This window comes from Lissotriton vulgaris, chromosome 12 (genome assembly GCF_964263255.1).
Source record: "Lissotriton vulgaris chromosome 12, aLisVul1.2, whole genome shotgun sequence".
In the NCBI taxonomy this organism is placed as follows: domain Eukaryota; kingdom Metazoa; phylum Chordata; class Amphibia; order Caudata; family Salamandridae; genus Lissotriton; species Lissotriton vulgaris.
In genome coordinates, this window is record NC_141700.1 from 520,494,730 (window position 1) to 520,512,111 (window position 17,382).

Consider the following 17,382-nt stretch of genomic DNA (forward strand, 5'->3'; position numbering starts at 1 on the left):
AATCGAAATTAAGAAACACCTTAGAAACTAAGTTATGTTTAGGTTTTTAGAAACATTATGAATTTTTATATTGGAATAAATGACATTTCTTTGAATTATGTGAAAATCAAATTAAAGCTTTCACTTGGAACTGAATTGTGAAAATCAAGGTTTATGCTGTGAAACAACCAAAGTGGGCAATCTATAAATGATAATAGAATTCTTAATGTGACTATAATTTTTTTTATCTGACAGCAAGTTTACTCTCAGGTCAACGCCCAGGTGAAGTCTGCCTACAATTTTAGTAATTTGCTGTAATTGCTATATATCAAATTTGTCACAAAATTCATATAAGTGCTTTTAGTTTTTGAGTTGGAGGATATTTCTTCAACATTGATTTTCATTTGCTGAAGGCAGTGAAAATAGTTGTTTGGATGGAGTCTTCCCACAGCTGAAAGCTGGTCTAGCCCTAACACTGCAAACACAAGGAGATGATGGACGGAGCGCTGAAACTTTTCAGACACTCAACCCAGTCACAGATCTGGTTTGAATCCATCATCATTCTTTAGCTCACTTCGCCACCTCAGTTCAGACCCAGCTTTATGCAAATCAGTCCTGACCCTGTGCCTCATGGGAATAGTCCAGCCCGAACTACCAAGCCAGGTCTTCCTTTAACCGGAAACAAGCATACTGGGCCCGGTTTCGAGGTAACGCCCTTCATCAGCCAGGCTAGCTTAAATCTAGTGGCAAAGTGAGCAAGGGACTCACATCTGGGCACACCCGTCAACTAAGGGCGAACAAAGCAAACACAAGGAGATGATGGATGGAGCGCTGAAACTTTTCAGTTACTCAGACTGTGTGCACATCCAAGTTAATCAATCATCTGATGTATTTAGTGTATATATCTTTCTGATTTCTTGCAGGACATAAAGTATTATCAGCTTGTGTTTCATTTCATATTATTATCCATGCAGTTAATAGTTACTTTTGCCATGTGTGTTATTTTTGCATATATATATATATATATATATATATATATATATATATATATATATCGTCATGTGATCAAGACCCGATTGGGGGTCGAAACGCGTCATGGCGGACTGGCTGGTCAAAAAATAAAGAATCTTTGATTGGCACTGATATCTGGGTCCACTTTTTGTCTTCTTGCTCAACAGAGGCAGTCAAAAGCGGCGATTTGGATGCAAATATAATATATATATACTGTGACAAAGGCGGCTTGCCGCTGAAACGCGTTGTGGCGTTTTCTTGTTAATAAATAACTCCTTGCTTTATACTCATGGAGTCAGCGTGTTATTTCGTATGTGGCAGGATTGGTGGTATATATATATATAGGTTGACCTGTTTCACGAAATCGTAGTAGAGGAGCTTAATCAGCTAGCCATGAGAAAGAAAAATCACAAACAAACATGTAACCTAACCCAAAGAGAACAAAAGGAACTAAAAGAACTCAGGGACAACCGGCAAATCATCATCAAGGCTGTCAAAAAAGGCGGGAACATTGTTCTCCAGGATCGAGAACAATATATCGCCGAGGCCTACAGAAAGCTGAGAAACAAGTAGCATTATCAGAAATTGGAGAAGAACCCAATGGAACATTGGACTGAAGAATATCATCTACAACTACTGACTTGGAAAGAAAAGGGACTGATCAATTTGGAGGAATATATGTACCTCAAGGTGGAAAATCCAGTGACATCAACAATATACTTTCTGTCCAAAGTACACAAGTCGCTAACGGACCCCCCGGGCAGGCCAATAGTCAGCTCCATGGGCTCTCTCCTAGAACGGACATCACAATATATATGTTTTCCTGATGGAATATGTCACAATGCTCCCCTCATACCTAAGGGACACAACGGCCTTCTTGAACAGATTGAAAACTGCAAAATGGAATGACCATCAAATTATGGTCACAATCAATGTGACCTCATTTTACACATCTATCTTTCACAAAGATGGCCTAGCTGCAGTGAATAAATTCTTGAAAACACGATCTCTCAGCTACCTGGAACATTCAGAAATGATCATGGTCATGTTGAACTACTGTCTATCACATACTGTGTTTTACTTCAATGGGGAGACATTCTTGCAAAGGCAAGGAACGGCAATGGGGACATCATTTGCCCCAACTTATGCCAACCTGTTTATGGCAGTCTGGAAAGAGGACATCTTATTAAGCAGGTACAAGTCGAGTATTAAATTGTGGATGAGGTACATCAACGATTTATTTGTAATTTGGGAAGGAGACCTGCAGACACTGGAAGATTTTATTCAAAGCCTGAATCAAAACAACTATAATCTATCCTTCACATCCACCTGGAGCAAGACACAAGTGACCTATTTGGATGTGGAAGTGTTTATACAAAACAAGATGTTCTGTACCAGAATTCAGAAAAAATCGACTGCCACTAACAGTATCCTCCATGCGAACAGCGGACACCCACAACATCTGAAATGGAATGTTCCATACGGAGAAATGCTCCGCATCAAGAGGAACTGTTCGGAAGCCAATGACCTAGCAAAAAATCTTGAATACACTGGAGCAAGAGGCTACCCCTTGAACGTGATTGAAGTAGCAAAGAATAAAGTAATTGAGAAACCAAGATCAGAATTACTGAATGAGATAATTGATGTGGAAGACGATGATACGACTTGAATCATTTTGGATTTCAATGTGGAAAACGAACCTTTACGAAACATCTTGAAATAGCATTGGGAACACACTATTGCTTGATGAGTCACTAAACAAGACATTACCATCGACTCCTAAGATAACGTATAGGAAGACTGCATTGCTAGGTGACATTCTGACACAGAGCCACCTAGAAACATCAGGAAAAGAAAAGGTAACTTGGTTAACAACAGGATTTTGGAAATGCTCTAAATGCAAGGCCTGTGAACACGGAATGATCACACAACCATATGTATTGTCCAATGGGAAAAAGGAATGGATAACTGCACACATCACGTGTGAATCAAAGCACCTTGTGTACGTTTTAGAATGTCCTTGTAAAAAACTTTGTCGGTAGTACCATCAACAAACTAAAACTACGGATTTTACAGCATCTTAGAGCAATTAAAATCAAAGGCCTGGCATATCCGATGGTGAAGCATTTTTCTGAAAAACATCACGGAAACACTCAAGGGTTAAGATACTATGGAGTCAAGATGATAAAACTAAATGAAAGAGGGGGGACAAAACCATGGAACTCAGAAGAGCAGAGTCAAACCTCATACTGACCCTGGGGACAAAAAAACCCTTTTGCCACAATCTGGACGCTGAAATACATGTCCACCTCTGAGATTCGATTCATCTGCAATCCTTGAGACATGTCCAGGTGCTATGAAATGAATAGATGCTGAGAAGAGAATGAATACATCCCTATTATGGTACACCACTGAACTATTGGAAGTCTGAAATATTGGCGCATGAATTAACAAGTGTTAGGGAATTCATAATGTTATTGTGGGGAAACAAGTAATAAAAAATACCATCATTGTGTTGATTCAAAAGAGAGACTATCCAGATCTAGGACAGTAAATGAAGTATCACCCCAAATTAATATTAAAAACAATTCTTATGACAGGGGAAAGATGGAAAATTTGGAGAAAGAGACATTTTTTAAAATTTGCAAATTTGCACAATATGATTGCACAATGCACGTGTCACTTTATATACCGGGTCCTAATAGACTACGATATTGATGAACGATTAGAAGCACAGGCTCCAAAATGTTAATTTGTACAATGTACTTTACAACTACTATTTTATGATATATTAACTTGTTTGCCTGACCTTCTAGGATATATTATGTAATCTGATGGACGACCTCTCTTGGGACCCGTGAATGCATATTTTGCACTTGAGCACATGACATTTTCTCTTTCTCCCATGACCTATGAAGATTATAACTATAGTAAGAACCGAATGGCACCTTCACGCAATACAGTTCCTGGAATGGAATTTTACTCTCATACAAACATGATGTCAGGGAATTTCTATATATTTTCTATCTCGTCTAAAACTAAAATCAACGGGAATTGGGTCTTACACATAGTACTTTACATAGATAGTCAAGACCCCTAACACCCCATTGAGACATGTAAGTCTTAGAGATACTCACATAACTGTGTCTATGCAAATATATTATTTCCCTTTTATTGGAAAATTATTCAAACACTCTAACCTTTAACAACTACATGTAGATCCCCAGGTCCTCATTTCTCCCTTAACACGTCACCAATACATACAAACACACATTCACAAGTGCTAGTCCAACAGCATAGGCCTGCCTAATAAATATTACCTTGCCATGGTTACAACAATCGTACTTCACTGTGAAAAATTGCAAATGCGGTCTTAAATTATGATAATGTATTTAATGAATGCTCTCAGAAAATGGCAGCTTTTGATTGCCGATTCACAAATGTTTTTAAGTGGGTTAGTGGGCTAGTCTATTTTTTTTAAAGAAACAAACAAGGGATCAATTGCACTTGTCACTTTAAATAGACTGTCTAGATGGTGGGACTCTATAGTCCAGTTGAAGGCATCAGCCAAAACGCGTGGACCGTGCTCGTGTTGCACATGGTGTAAGAGAAGAAAAATAAAGTTACCTTATGGACACTCTCTGTGCTGTGGATACTCTGTGGGGATCTGCTGAGTTGCTTTGCAAATATATATATATATATATATATTCCAAGTGGCCCGGATTTCTTTTCTTTACTGGAAGAGCATTTGGTTGGAATAAATTGGGATTCGCTATCCCATCCGAGGCCCGCCTCTGGAAGCGGCAGGGATCCGAAGCGACTTGTTTGGTTGGAGATATATATATATATATATATATATATATATATATATATATATATATATATATATATATATATATATATATTCACTGAAAAAAACATAGGTTATAGACCATATATAGTTAGGGATTAGCATTTACAAAACCTTATTTTACTCGCACAAAACCATAGAAATTCGCATATATAGTTAGTTGCAATAACTATATATCGCGCACCCGCAATCCACTGCTGATGATGTCACATATTACATCATTCATGACATGGTCAGTGACATCACTGATGACATCATCCAGTGACTGTAAGTTTCTGTAAAGTTAAAATATGTCTTACATATTGAAGAATGAGTGGATGTATAAGTGTATGGATGAAGGATTTAGTAGGTGCATGACTGACTGTATGAGTAAATGATTAAATGTGTCTCACTGAGTGCATGGGTTAGTGACTAAACTGTCTGAATGTGTGCATCAGTATGTCTGTTGTTGTATAAGATGCTGCATGTGTTGATCAGTAGCTATATGAGTAACTATATGGGTTATTGATTGATTGCCCAAGTATTTGTATGGGAGACTGAGTGGGAGGTGTGTGACTCTGTGCATAGATGTGTGAGTAGTTGATTCACTATATGTATGGGTTCAAAAGTGCATGTGGAAACAGCTGTATGGGCGGTTGACTGTCTGCATGAGTGTATTTGCTACATGTCAAAGTAAGTACATATGTAAAACACAGTACATGTGAGAGTTGACATATATAAATAACTGTGCATAAGAGCCAGTGAATGTGTGAGTGGCTGTATGGATCATTGTGAACTTGTATCAGGGATTGTATAAGAGAGTAAATATGTGTTAGTATATGTTTGAATAAGTAAGGTGTGTATAACTGTATAGTTGAGGAAATGGAGGAGTGATTGATTCTTTTCATGACTGACTAGATGTATGAGTAACTCCATGGATGAGTGACAATCTGTGAGTGTCTGTTTACACTGATTGTATCTAAGGTTATATTAGAGTCTGAAGAGGTTCATCGTATTATCACATGAATTATATTATCAGTGATGTGATCAGTAATGTCAAATGAGATGTCATCAGTGATGTCATCAGTGATGTCATTTGAGATGTCATCAGTGATGTCATTTGAGATGTCATTTGAGATGTCATCAGTGATGTCATCAGTGATGTCACTGACCATGTCATGAATGATGTAATATGTGACATCATCAGCAGTGGATTGCGGGTGCGCGATATATAGTTATTGCAACTAACTATATATGCGAATTTCTATGGTTTTGTGCGAGTAAAATAAGGTTTTGTAAATGCTAATCCCTAACTATATATGGTCTATAACCTATGGCTTTTTCAGTGAATTTTCAATGTTTTTGTAAATGCAAATTCCTAACTATATATGGTCTATAACCTATGGTTTTTTCAGTGAAATTCATTGGTTTTTTAAAAGCTAATATCTATAGCTGTAAAATATATTCTTTATTACGTGACGTATCACGTAGCCACGTGCGACGCCTCATGACGCGTCGCATGAACGTGACGTATCGTCTCTGCAGCGCAAACAAAACCCGTAACGTAAGCGCGCCGGAGCACGCTTACAGATATATATATTTTTTTAACCTTAATTAGACAAAATCCACACGTGCACATATCTTGAGGCCTTGCAAAGGCACATCAAACAAACAGTCCCTACAATTTTGCCAAGTTTGGTGGAAATCTAGTCCTTTAAATTTTATTTTACTGTTTCTCTTGGTTTTCCCCTTGTTACGCTTACCGGAACGCTACCCGGTACGCAAACCGGACGCTCCAAAAACACAAGATGTCGGACTCCCGTTACGCTGCCGGTTAGCTGGGAAGCGCCTCTACTGTGAAAAATCCCAATTTTTTTTTTTCTTTTGCCCCGCGGGGAACTTTAATAGCCCCCTCATCAATCCTAGGGGGTCAGGAGGGGTCTACCTTACCTCTTTCCTTCATTTACACCTTTTTTTTCCACCTCTTGTCTCTCGATCCTACCGAGAGACAAGATGGCGGCTGCTCCGGACTGTTTACAATGTTGACAGCCAATCAGCTTCTCCTCAGACTCCCGTTACGCTGCCGGTAAGCTGCCCAGTTAGCTGCCCGGTTCGGGTACCGGGACGCGCCTCTACGGCGAAAAATCGCAATTTTTTTTTTTTTGCCCCGCCGGGCACTTTAATATCCCCCTCATCAATCCTAGGGGGTCAGGAAGGGTCTACCTTGCCCCCTTTCCTTCATTTCCCCCTATGTTTTTCACCACCTCTTGTCTCTCGATCCTACCGAGAGACAAGATGGCGGCCGCTCCGGACTGTTTACAATGTTGACAGCCAATCAGCTTCTCCTCAGACTCCTGTTACGCTGCCGGTAAGCTGCCCAGTTAGCTGCCCGGTTCGCGTACCGAGACGCGCCTCTACGACGAAAAATCGCCAATTTTTTTTTGGGCCCCGCGGGGCAGTTTAATATCCCCCTCATCAATCCTAGGGGGTCAGAAGGGGTCTACCTTGCCCCCTTTCCTTCATTTCCCCCTTCGTTTTGGCCTCCTCTTGTCTCTCGATCCTACCGAGAGACAAGATGGCGGCCGCTCCGGACTGTTTAGAATGTTGACAGACACCAGAGAGCCAATCAGCTTCGCTTCACAAAGCTCCGTTACGCGAAAAGTACGCGAACTGGTTCGCTATCCGGGACGCTGTCACAGATATATCTGTTTTTTAAAACGTTAATTTCTCAAAATCCACTGGAGCACATATATTGAGACCCAGCAAAGGCACATCGGGCTAACAGTCCCTACAATTTTGCCAAGTTTCGTGTGAATCCATTCAGCCATTCGAGCTAAAAGTGAGGCCAAACGCCCTATGGAAAAATGAATGGGAAAAACGCGTTTTGGGACCCCCCTTTTTTCTCGGCCCCCCCTTGACGACCCCCCCCCCCCAAATTTTCAGGGGCTGCTCAGAAACAAAATGTGCCATTTTCCTGAAAATTTCAGCCGATTCCGTCCACAAACGCCAAAGTTATTAGACATAGAATTTTCAAAAGTTCCATAGAGAAAAAATCCTAACTATATATACCTACTGGCTATCGCCAGTAGGTAATATACATATATATATATATATGTTTCACATGTAACATTCCAGCCCTGAGTTGGTACAAACACTTTGAGGCCTTGTATTCCTTACCTGGCGGGGCCAACAGCGATACTCCATCCATGGTGGTCGAGCAATGGTTGACCTTCCCGATGCCTTCACCGCTAGGGAGGTCAAAGCTGTAATAAAGACCCTGGTCCCACTAAAAGCTGCAGGATCAGATGGGATTCCTGGCGACCTGATACGAGCCTTCCCCAAGGAATGGGGTAAGTTGGTCGCCTCCCTACTGACTGCAATTTTGGGGGGAGGCCCTGTACCCGACTCCTGGAAAGGGGCGGAGGTTGTCCCGATTTTCAAAAAGGGGTGTCGGGACAGCCCTGCCAACTACAGGCCCATAAGCCTCATAGACTCCTCCCAGAAGGTGGCAGGGAAGGCGATCCTGGGGAGGCTTCTCCAATGGGTAGATGACGATAAGATCTTGTCAGACCTTCAGGCGGGTTTCCGGTCGGGAACAGGAACTATTGAACAGGCCTTTAGACTAATGCTCCTGCATTGGAAGGTGGTGGTGCTGGGCAAGGGCAGTCTTTATCTGGCTTTTATAGACCTGAAGACTGCCTTTGACCTGGTACCTAGGGAGGAATTGTGGAGGGTCCTGCAGACCATGGGGTTGCCCCCCTACCTACTGTTGCTTCTAACCAAATTACACTCCGGGAATTACGCACAGGTACGGTGGGGTATGGGGGGGGAAAAGACTGATAGGATCCCGGTATACAGGGGAGTCCACCAGGGATGTGTGCTAGCCCCCACCCTATTCTCCTTGTATGTGAATGGGGTGGTGGAGTATTTACAACAAGAACCGGCCGATGCACCCTCCCTGGCGGGCATCCGGATCCCTACTCTGCTTTTTGCGGATGATACTCTCCTCATTTCTAAGACCCCCCAGGGTCTGCAAAAGCTTCTCGACCGCTTCCAGGAGTTCTGTTCCCTGAGGGGATTAGTGATCAATATTGATAAAACCAAATATTTGGTCATGAATCCCCCCAGGAAACTAGGGCGTCCACCGATACTGAATAACTGTGCACTGGAGAAAGTAGCAGAGTTTGACTACCTAGGAATCCGGCTTAGTGACTCCATGAGCTGGTCCACGCACATTAACAAAATGTTACTCAGCCACAAAAGAGTGGGTGGTGCGTTACTTAGGGAACACTGTTCTTTCCCCAAACATTGCATGGCCCCTGTTATTGACATATATAAAGCTAGAGGGGTCACTGCTGCACTATATGGGGCTGAGCTGTGGAGCACTGGTAATTTGGAGGTACTAGCCAAAGCGTAGAACACATTTTTGAAAGATCTAATGGCTCTCCCTTTGAGCACACCCACAGTCCCTGTATTACTAGATTTGGGATGCAGACCAATTGAAGATTAGGCACGATTACGGCCCCTGTTGTTATGGGCTCGTTTGTGGAGGGTCCCAGAACTCGCCTCATATGCCGAGGGCCTGTCCGAGGTGATGGCCATGGGGGGATGGCATAAGATAAAGTGGTTGAGGATGTCAAAAGCCTTTTGGGGGAGTTGGGATTGGGCGAAGCATGGGTTACACGCTCCGCCCCACCCAAAGCCACCTTAAAGAAACTGTACTGGGACTGGGTCTCTTCTAAACTTATTAGCAACCCACGACACTGTAATTCCACCGCAGCTTTCTTACGAATCAAAGACGTGGTGGCTTACGAACCCTATCTTGATTTGATTTCCATCGCATTTGATAGGGCTCTCTACTTTAGGCTTAGGGTGGGAACCCTACCAGTAGGCTATTTGACATCGAGATGGAAATCTACCTCCCAGCACTCCCCCCATTGTGCCCTATGTTCCTCGAGGGTGGAGACGGTTGCCCACATCTTTTTTGAATGTCCAGACTATTGCAACCCGAGAAATCGCTGGCTTAATCCTGTGTGTAGATCACTTGGAACTCGCCAACATTCAGTGGCCCTACGCATTCTACTAACAGATACCACCCCCCTTGTAGTTTGTGGCGTCTCAAAATTTTTAAAATGGACTTGGTTGATCCGATCAAATAGGCTTTATGTATCCATTTAATTCTTTCTTAACTGTACATACTAATCGATTTTTTTTTAATTTTACATATTCCAATGTTTTATTGTCTTTTTTATCTCATGGATGTATACCGATGTATATTTGTTATATATCTTTTTTAATTGTATGTACTGCTTTTAAGATATTTTTATGTATCGAAATAAAGCATATCAACCAACCAATATATATATATATATATATATATATATATATATATATATATATATATATATATATATATATATATATATATATATATATATATATATATATATATATAGGCACACACACACACACACATTTGAATGTTGTTCATTTGACATCTGGGAAAGCCTTTCTGTTACAGAGCATTGCATAAATAAAACCCAAGCCTTATTCTGAAAACAGTCTTTGATGTGCTTAATTTTATAAAGTGAAATCCTTTCCAGGTGGTTTTGTGGTGTGTTTATTGCTTTGTCTGGTATATTGTATAATGGATTAGTATCAGAATTATTGTGTTAAAAAATCAACACTAAAATTGTAAAAAAATAATGAAATTATGAAATCTCACAAGTACGAGGATCAAAACAAGGGTATGCTGCAAAAGATACTCACAGAGGAAGGCACAATCAGAGGTGCTCCAGGAGGTGGGTTCTCTTTGAAAGCTTGGATATTGTTAAGAACACCAAATTCAAAGCTGACTTTGCCACTGTTCTTCAGCAAAAATTCAGTTTCAGCTACATGGTCAAAGGGCTGCAAGAAAAGAAATAGGTTCTATTAAAAGTATTGTGTGATAATGAGTGTAAGTAAAGGCAAATAAGTAACCTTACGGAATGGTTATGCAGTTCTTGCTGGGTGCCAAAGACTTGTATTGCTCATTCTGGCATTCTGATGAGGGAAATTAGATTTTGGAAAATGGCAGAGCTGGCAAGAGGATAAAAGAGAGGAATAATTGGAGACTGCAAAAACTGGGACAGAGTTGGGAGGGTAAAGAATAGATAGAGCTACACCTGCTCTTGAGGATGGGAGCTAGACAGTCTGGTTGTGTAAATGGAATTTGTAATATAATAGGGTGCATAGCCATAAGGCTGAGAAATGGAAGGATGGAGCAGAAGTTAAAGAAAAGGGAGTTAAGTGAATGTGGGAAAAGCAAAACTTGACGAGTAGAATAAGAAAGAGAGAATAGTACAGGCTTAAATGGAATGCTGGAAAAGGGAGATGTCGCAACTGGAAGTTAGAGGATGAGACAGATAATGTTGGAGGCTGCAAAAATGGAGTGGTTGTCTACAGGTTGATGAATGCAGCAACTGAAAGGCAGACAAGGTGAAAAGATATGAAAAGATCTGGGTGGAAAGTGTAGAGGCAGCCATGTGAGGCAAAGAAATACGGACACAACGAAGCAGGGGGGCTAAAGGCAGAGTTCAGATTGTTTGTGGTTGGGCTATATCCAAGATGAGCTGATGAAATGACCTGGGTCGGGAATCAACTAGGGCTGAGTGGGATACGTAAGTGAAGTAAGTAAGCAGGCAGGAGCTGGAGCTGGAAAACCATGAAATCATTTGAGATATAAGTACATTTGACTGAGGGGAAGAGCAGACCACTGGGACTGAAGGTGGGCAAAATAGGCCCAAAGGGGAGGGGCGGAAGTGGAATGTGAGGTTAAAGGGCAAGAAGAGGCACACAAGGAAACATTATAGAATGCAGCTTGGGTTGATTTCTTCTGTTAGAACAGCGTAATTTCTCAAAAAGCTATTCTGCCACTTCCCAAAGCAGATTGCTCTGAGATTTTAAAACAAGATTGCTATACCTGTAGACCATAGTCGAGCTCCCTTTTGTCCAACTCATAACAGACAAGTGAGGCTTCTCCCCGAAGTGTAATCTCATAAGTTGGGCCTCCCTCCACCTCGCATAAAGCCTTCACCTGTGCACGGATGCCACTATGTCCAAAAAATGTAAAGGACAACTGCTGGCTTTCACCAGGCTGCAGCATTCCATACAGGGGAAGAATATCAAATACCTAGAGAAAGAAAGGAAAGAGTGTGATGATGAAGAATATTTTACATCATCTGCACCTAAACATATATCACAAGGTATAATAAAAGAACAATAAAACTAAATACAAAGGAAATATATGTACACCTCAAAAGTCATTCCAGTGTCCACTAAACTCTTAAAACCTTGCAGTTTCCCTGCTGTTGTGTATACTTCACTGCATCAATGAGAATCCTTTCAAATACAGCCAAAGACATATGTAGTGAGCACTGAGGCTTGTCAGCTGCCTGGAAAATGCCTTTTCACGTGTTCCTATGAAAAGCCATAGTGTCATACAATAGTTCCACAGGATGATGGCCCGGTTTAACAGGTGTTGGTCCAATCAACTCAAGGACACACCATGAGTAATATCACAGGCCCGACCCAGGGTTTATGCACTTTTGCACTGTTTTCACTTTGATTCCTATATGCCTGCACATGAACAGCTCAAGGGCCAGCGTTGATTAAACTTCAGTGTGTTAATAGGAGCACAGTCATTTTGCTAAACTATGTACTTTATGAACCCTCCACCTGCAAATCAATCTAACACTGATTCCAGAAAAGATGTCCTACTTTAATGTGTAGCACTGCCAACACTCTGAAACTGTAGAAGTGTAAAGGTTTTATTTTTTTTGTTTAATTGTGTGCAAGTGTAATGGTTATAATTAACACACAATTTAGGCTCGACCCTTACACATCACAGAAGCGTTATTTTATGTATACTCAACAATATACACTGTGTGCCTAACTTCATTAACGTAAAGTAAGCATTCAATTTACTACTGAAGTACATTCACTGTAGAAAACTAGAGACTCATAAATGTGCCCGCATTAATGTGTACCTTAACCATGGCAACATGTAGTTTTCATTTATATTTACACGCATGTCTCAATTCCTATTGCACTTATTTGAAGCACATTGCATATATAATCAAGAATGCATTTATTCACGTTGCAGTTATTTTTGAAGTTATACATGCATCTATGATCATGTACTCGAAGTGCACATTGAAACTTTTGAAAAAAGTTAGCTTTAATAAAGGCCTTAATTTTGAAATGCATTTTGATTGCTCTGAGTGCTTTTTTTTATTTTGCAGGTGCGTCCTCATGATTTCACTGCTAAAGAAAGAAGTATTGTTGTACTATTTATAGTGATACCTGAGAGAGGAAAACTTGGCAGAATAGTGAAGAGCTAATGAGCTGAAGGAGCCTCTGGTTCATTGCGTAACAGGAACGCAGGGATACTCAAGATACAGTCACTGTCCAAGTTCTGTGGGATGGGAAAGACTGGTAATGTTGCCATTGCACAATGTGGAGTTCAACACCATTGGTCCCAGGAGTGGTGGAGAGAGATATGGATGATGTTAGAGTATCTGTGTGTTTTAATTATTTTATACACTATTAGAGTTTAGGGCTGATCCCTTTGGATTTTGAGAGGTGAAGATCTTGTTGCTTCCTTTCTTCTTGCGACAGTGGCGTAACACAGGCCCACGCATCCCCCGCAGTGCGGGGGGGCCCTCAAGCTCAAGGGGGCCCCCTCAGCACTGCACTTCGGCCTGAGAGCTCCTAATAGAGTCCGGAGGGGGCCCCTCCACGTACCTGGCAGGGGGGCCCCCTCAATTATCGTTACGCCACTGTCTTGCGAGTGTGTGGCTTTCTGCCTAAACAGTTGTTCCCTTTTACTGAAATCTTTACTGTTCTGACACCTTGCCACTTTGTGAATTTATCGGAGATCTTTCCCTATGACCCAGTCACAATTTACATTTAAAAATCCATTCATGTTTAAGAAGGAAGAGCAGAGTTTCATAAAGCAGCCAAGATTCCCATTTCTTGGTATCTGTATTATTCGGACTGCATTTATTGTAGGCTTTATGTTGTTGAGTCAAAATCTGCTTCGATACTGTAGTAAAAGTTACTTTCCTTCAGTAACATAATATCTGGTAGAAACACAGTCTAGCCGCAGATTCCATAACTTTTGAATTCTCCCCAGGTGCTAGTCTGGACCTAGAAAATTTTCAACAGTACCTCTGCGCGCCAGGGGAAGATGTCGCACGGCTCTGTGATGACGATGACTCCGGTCATGATGTCAGTGGAGCCATATAAGTCCCCTCCGGCGCATCGACATCAGTTTCTTCCCTGAAACCTTCCGCGCCAGAACGCAGAGCCACTATGGAAACTGGTTGTGGAAACAGTGTGCCAAAAAGATCCAAAATCTTTGAAACATTGATAAAGAAGAAACATCAAATGGTATGTTAATATCAGACATGGATTTTAAAGAACACCCTAAAAGAATCAACGGAGCACAGAGCTACGTAAAAACCTGCACCCTGGTGAATAACCATCATGTAAGGGCAGAAAACCTTACACTCTATAGACCATTCATCAATGTTAATGAATGTCGTGGTAATAGCAAAACAACACCTATAAAAACAACTCCCAGCTGTCTGGGGAATCACACAATTAAAAAAGAAAAAAAAAAAAATATATATATATATATATATATATATATATTCAAGGAAGCTCCTTAAACAACTAAAAAAACGGGATTTACCATTGATAACGCAGCCCCCCTTTGCCAGTCACATCTACGCTCACTAAGGGCTTCATTGGGTCCTGCTGGGAATGTGTTCCAGCAATAGTCATGCTGGGAGCTGTAGTTGTGTCATTCAGGACTACAGCAAAAACCCCAAAATATCGAACTCGGACCAGCTGACTTCCCACCAATGGGAATGTTGCAGTAATTTCAAAGGAGGGGTGTGGCAATTTCCCGGTGCCAGGGGCATCAGATGAAGGCAAACCTCGCCGAAACGCGTCATGCCACAAGCTGTTTATTAAAGTGGACTTCCTTTAACTCCTCGCTGTGTCATCTAAAGTACTTGCAACTCAAGTGTTTTCCTTTTGGATATATATACATATATCCACCGAATCGGCTCTCAGGTTGCAAACCCCTGGCGCTCCTGTCTCCGGTGCAGTACTCCTCAGCAGAGCCAAGCCTTAAATTATTTCGCACACCTCTTCGAGAAGAATTGAGTACACACTCACAAAGTTCTTTCTTTTCCCAAAAGGTTTATTTCGCAGTTGTTATCCAGCGTATTAGCAAATCATTCCGACGCGTTTCGCTACAAACATGTAGCTTGCTCACGGTTAATACAATGATGAAAATTAGTCCCTCCTATTTCTACGGAGGTTCCCGCCAAACATTCTGTTAAACTAACACGGATAATCTATCACAATTCGAATATAACTTCGTAAAATACGGCTACATATCGGCCTCCTTTTAAAATAGACGAATGTCCCTTAACCAAATTGGAAATGTTTGAAATACCAAAATACTTTTTTAGTGACTAAACATACTAGGTTTAACTTATGTGTATTGGTCAAATGTTGATAAAAACTACATTTCCCAAGTTACTTCCTGTATCACGAAACAGGAAGTGATGCATTGTGTAACAGAATGTTTGGCGGGAACCTCCGTAGAAATAGGAGGGACTCATTTTCATCATTGTATTAACAATGAGCAAGCTACATGTTTGTAGCGAAACGCGTCGGAATGATTTGCTAATACACTGGATAACAACTGCGAAATAAACCTTTTGGGAAAAGAAAGAACTTTGTGAGTGCGTACTCAATTCTTCTAACGAAGAAGTGTGCGAAATATATATACATATATATATATATATATATATATATATATCCACTCGAAACTGTAAACAGGTAAAACACACTCTCAAGAGATGCAGCCAAAAGCAGTTTATTCGGTTAAACTGCTTTTGGCTACATCTCCTGAGAGTGTGTTTTACCTGTTAAAGTGTCGAGTGGATATTACGGCCGGTTGGCTTTTACTGGTGCTACACACCACCTGCCCACAGGCCAAGCATCCAGATGAAGCAAATTAGAGACTCCGAATGTCCAATGACCCGACAACTCAGGGAATTTAACAGACCAATATCTAGGATCTACAAAGCTTGTCCCCTGCATGGCCTTCAGTGCCATGGTCCGACAGTCTGAACATGACTTTGAGCTGTGGACATGCTCGAAGCATCAAGGAAAGCAAGAAAAGAGAAGCAACCACATCTCACATCAAAACCTCTTTCTGTTCATTTTTTTAGGTCTCGCCTGTCGATGCGCATGCGCATCGAGCAAGCGAGACTATGGGGGCTTATCCACTCTTTGTCCAACTTGCAAGGAATCGTGGCGATTCCTTGCAGTGCCCGTGACTTTTAAGCTCAATGCGCATGCGCATTGAGCTTAAAAGCGCGTGCACATGCCCCCAGCCGCCTGCTTTGCCTACTCACCCGCCCCCTCACTGCTTGATTGCACGGCCGCTAGGCCGTGCCTCCCCTACTCCTCCTCCTACTCTCCTCCCCTCGCCGTCTGTTCCCGCACTCCTCCCACACCCCCGCTCCTTATGTCACTTAAACCGCCAGAGTTCCCTTCGAGTTGTGGTTGGTGCAAGCAGTCTTCAAGTCCCTCCTTTTGGAGATTGTTTACGCCTCCAGCTATTGGCCCTATTACACGTAATATTCTGTGTTCGGAACAGATACGGTATCATTGGAGGACTTTCTTTTAGGCTTTGTTCTGTCCCCGATAGAGCATTTCCTGTGGCATGTGTTTTTTAACGCGTTTTAGGGTTTGTTTTGTCTTCGATAGCAGAGCATTTCCTGTAGCATGCGTTTTCTAACTCGTTTTAAGCTTTAGTTTGTTTCTGATACTTTTGTGTCCGATAGCAGAGCATTTCTTGTGGCATGTGTTTTCGAATGCATTTTAGGCTTTGGTTTCTCTTTCATAGCAGAGCATTTCCCGTACTAGGTTTTTTTTCTAAAGCGCTAGCCTTTTTTTCATCTCTGATGGCAAAGCATTTCTCCTGTTGTTCGTAAACATATTCTATTCCGTTTTCGTATGCGCTCGGCTTTCTTTCATTTACGATAGCAGCGCATGTTTTTGCGTGTTTTTAACGAGCACATAATTTCACTGCACAGCAAGCGTTATTTTTTTTTGCTGGAGCGGCTCTTATTTACTGCGCTTATTAATTTACGGACCCAGTACTTGTGCTTTCTAGTTGCCGGCATGTTAGCTTTTTCCCTAACTGGCTCTTTATTGTTACTCCGTGGTAACAGATTTAGGCTCGATTTTAGCAGCGAGATAATGGTGCTCGGCTGCGGCTGGTTCAGTGTCTCCCAATCGGGTCCCACCTTCCTCCGGATCTCGCCCAGCGGGACACTTTTCGCTCCGTTGTTTTTTGTTCGTGTGGCCACCAAAGCTTACCCCACCGTGTAGAGTGAACAGCACGCCAGTTACAGCTTGTATTGCAGGATAAATTAAGAGGATTAATCCCCCGGTCGGCGGAGCTCGCTCACATGGCGGCCATCTCGCAGCTC

General features: G+C 41.7%; 1 protein-coding gene across 1 annotated transcript in view; it reads right to left on the reverse strand.

The window, feature by feature from the left end:
* Positions 1 to 17,382, reverse strand: part of HYDIN (HYDIN axonemal central pair apparatus protein) — a 2,950,008-nt gene that overhangs the window by 1,771,497 nt on the left and 1,161,129 nt on the right. Inside the window, exons 27-28 of the mRNA XM_086945295.1 lie at positions 11,781 to 11,990; positions 10,589 to 10,726 (exon numbers count right to left, since the gene is read on the reverse strand). Of these exons, the coding sequence (XP_086801421.1) occupies positions 10,589 to 10,726; positions 11,781 to 11,990 (348 nt within the window). The remainder of the gene's footprint in view (positions 1 to 10,588; positions 10,727 to 11,780; positions 11,991 to 17,382) is intronic.